Source organism: Etheostoma spectabile, chromosome 14 (assembly GCF_008692095.1).
Source record: "Etheostoma spectabile isolate EspeVRDwgs_2016 chromosome 14, UIUC_Espe_1.0, whole genome shotgun sequence".
In the NCBI taxonomy this organism is placed as follows: Eukaryota; Metazoa; Chordata; class Actinopteri; order Perciformes; family Percidae; genus Etheostoma; species Etheostoma spectabile.
Window position 1 is genome coordinate 11,613,996 of NC_045746.1, and position 1,139 is coordinate 11,615,134.

At 41.4% G+C, this 1,139-nt stretch overlaps 1 protein-coding gene across 7 annotated transcripts in view; it reads right to left on the reverse strand.

Moving 5' to 3' along the window:
- LOC116701409 (triple functional domain protein) overlaps nt 1–1,139 on the reverse strand; it is an 88,860-nt gene that overhangs the window by 44,711 nt on the left and 43,010 nt on the right. For all 7 annotated transcript variants that reach the window (XM_032535106.1, XM_032535101.1, XM_032535098.1 and 4 more), the window contains one exon: nt 315–389. In XM_032535106.1, the coding sequence (XP_032390997.1) occupies nt 315–389 (75 nt within the window). The remainder of the gene's footprint in view (nt 1–314; nt 390–1,139) is intronic.

Consider the following 1,139-nt stretch of genomic DNA (forward strand, 5'->3'; position numbering starts at 1 on the left):
TGACACGGCTGAGCTTTCCTTGGAGGGGGAAAAGACACAGCTGTAGCTTACTATTCTGTAGTCCCGCTGATACTGACTAAACAATGACTTTCTGTGTGTGTCAGTGTGTGTATTATGTGTAGTCTAAGTGTGAAGAAGGGTCGAGGGTTAAGTGTCTGGGTCTCTAGTCTGACCACGTGAGTTTTTACAGGCAGAGTGCACAGCTTAATATTATCAGAGAGAGAGCTAGAGGGGAAAAAGCAGTGGGAGAATGTGTACAGTTCATTAGCCTCGTCTAGCATGGAGAGTTCAGAAGACTTGTGACACACTCTTACCTGACAAAAAGGCAACGTTTTCTTTGAGGATGGGAAGTACCTCCATTGCTCTCATCTCCTCATTTCTCCTGAAACCTGGATAGAGAGAAAGGGAAGCGAGAATGAAAACAAAGACACATGAGGTTTAAGAAAGAAAAAAAAGCATGATCCTTTTGCCCTGTCCCATATCAGCCAGGACTTTCTTTTTTCCTTGAGGGCACATTATTTGGGACGGAGCAGATTTTATCCACTTGTAATCTGAAGATCTGCATCTTTTAAAACACAAGGGATTGAATCCAATTTCTAGATTATAGATAGCATACATCATGGAGGGAGAGTCAGCAAGTTTCACTCACAAACACACCGCACAAACTATACATAAACATAAAATAACACTATTAAATGCTTCAGACATTGAGAGGATTGCTACATAATGAATATCTGGTGAATGTTCACATCTACCAGTAAGGGTTCAATAGCAGAAAACAATGCTAACAAGCTGATGTTAGCAGCATCTCAGCTTAGGGTTCTAGCATGCTAATATTTGCTGATTAGTACAAAACAAAGTGCACTGAATCTCTAATTTGGTCATCAATAACAATTGTTGTGACGCGTCACACAAATAAGCAAATGTCGGCCTCATTGTGGCATGAGAGGAAAGGTTAGGAGAGCACAAAGGTCTTTAGGATTCATCCCTCAAGGACAACATACGTCTGTACAAACTTTCATGGCACACATTGAATGGTTATATTTGAGATATTTCCGTTTGGATCAAAGTTGTGGACCGAATGACCGACATTGCTATCCAACTAGTCTTGCATTGCCAGACCTTCCTCCACAGCGCAG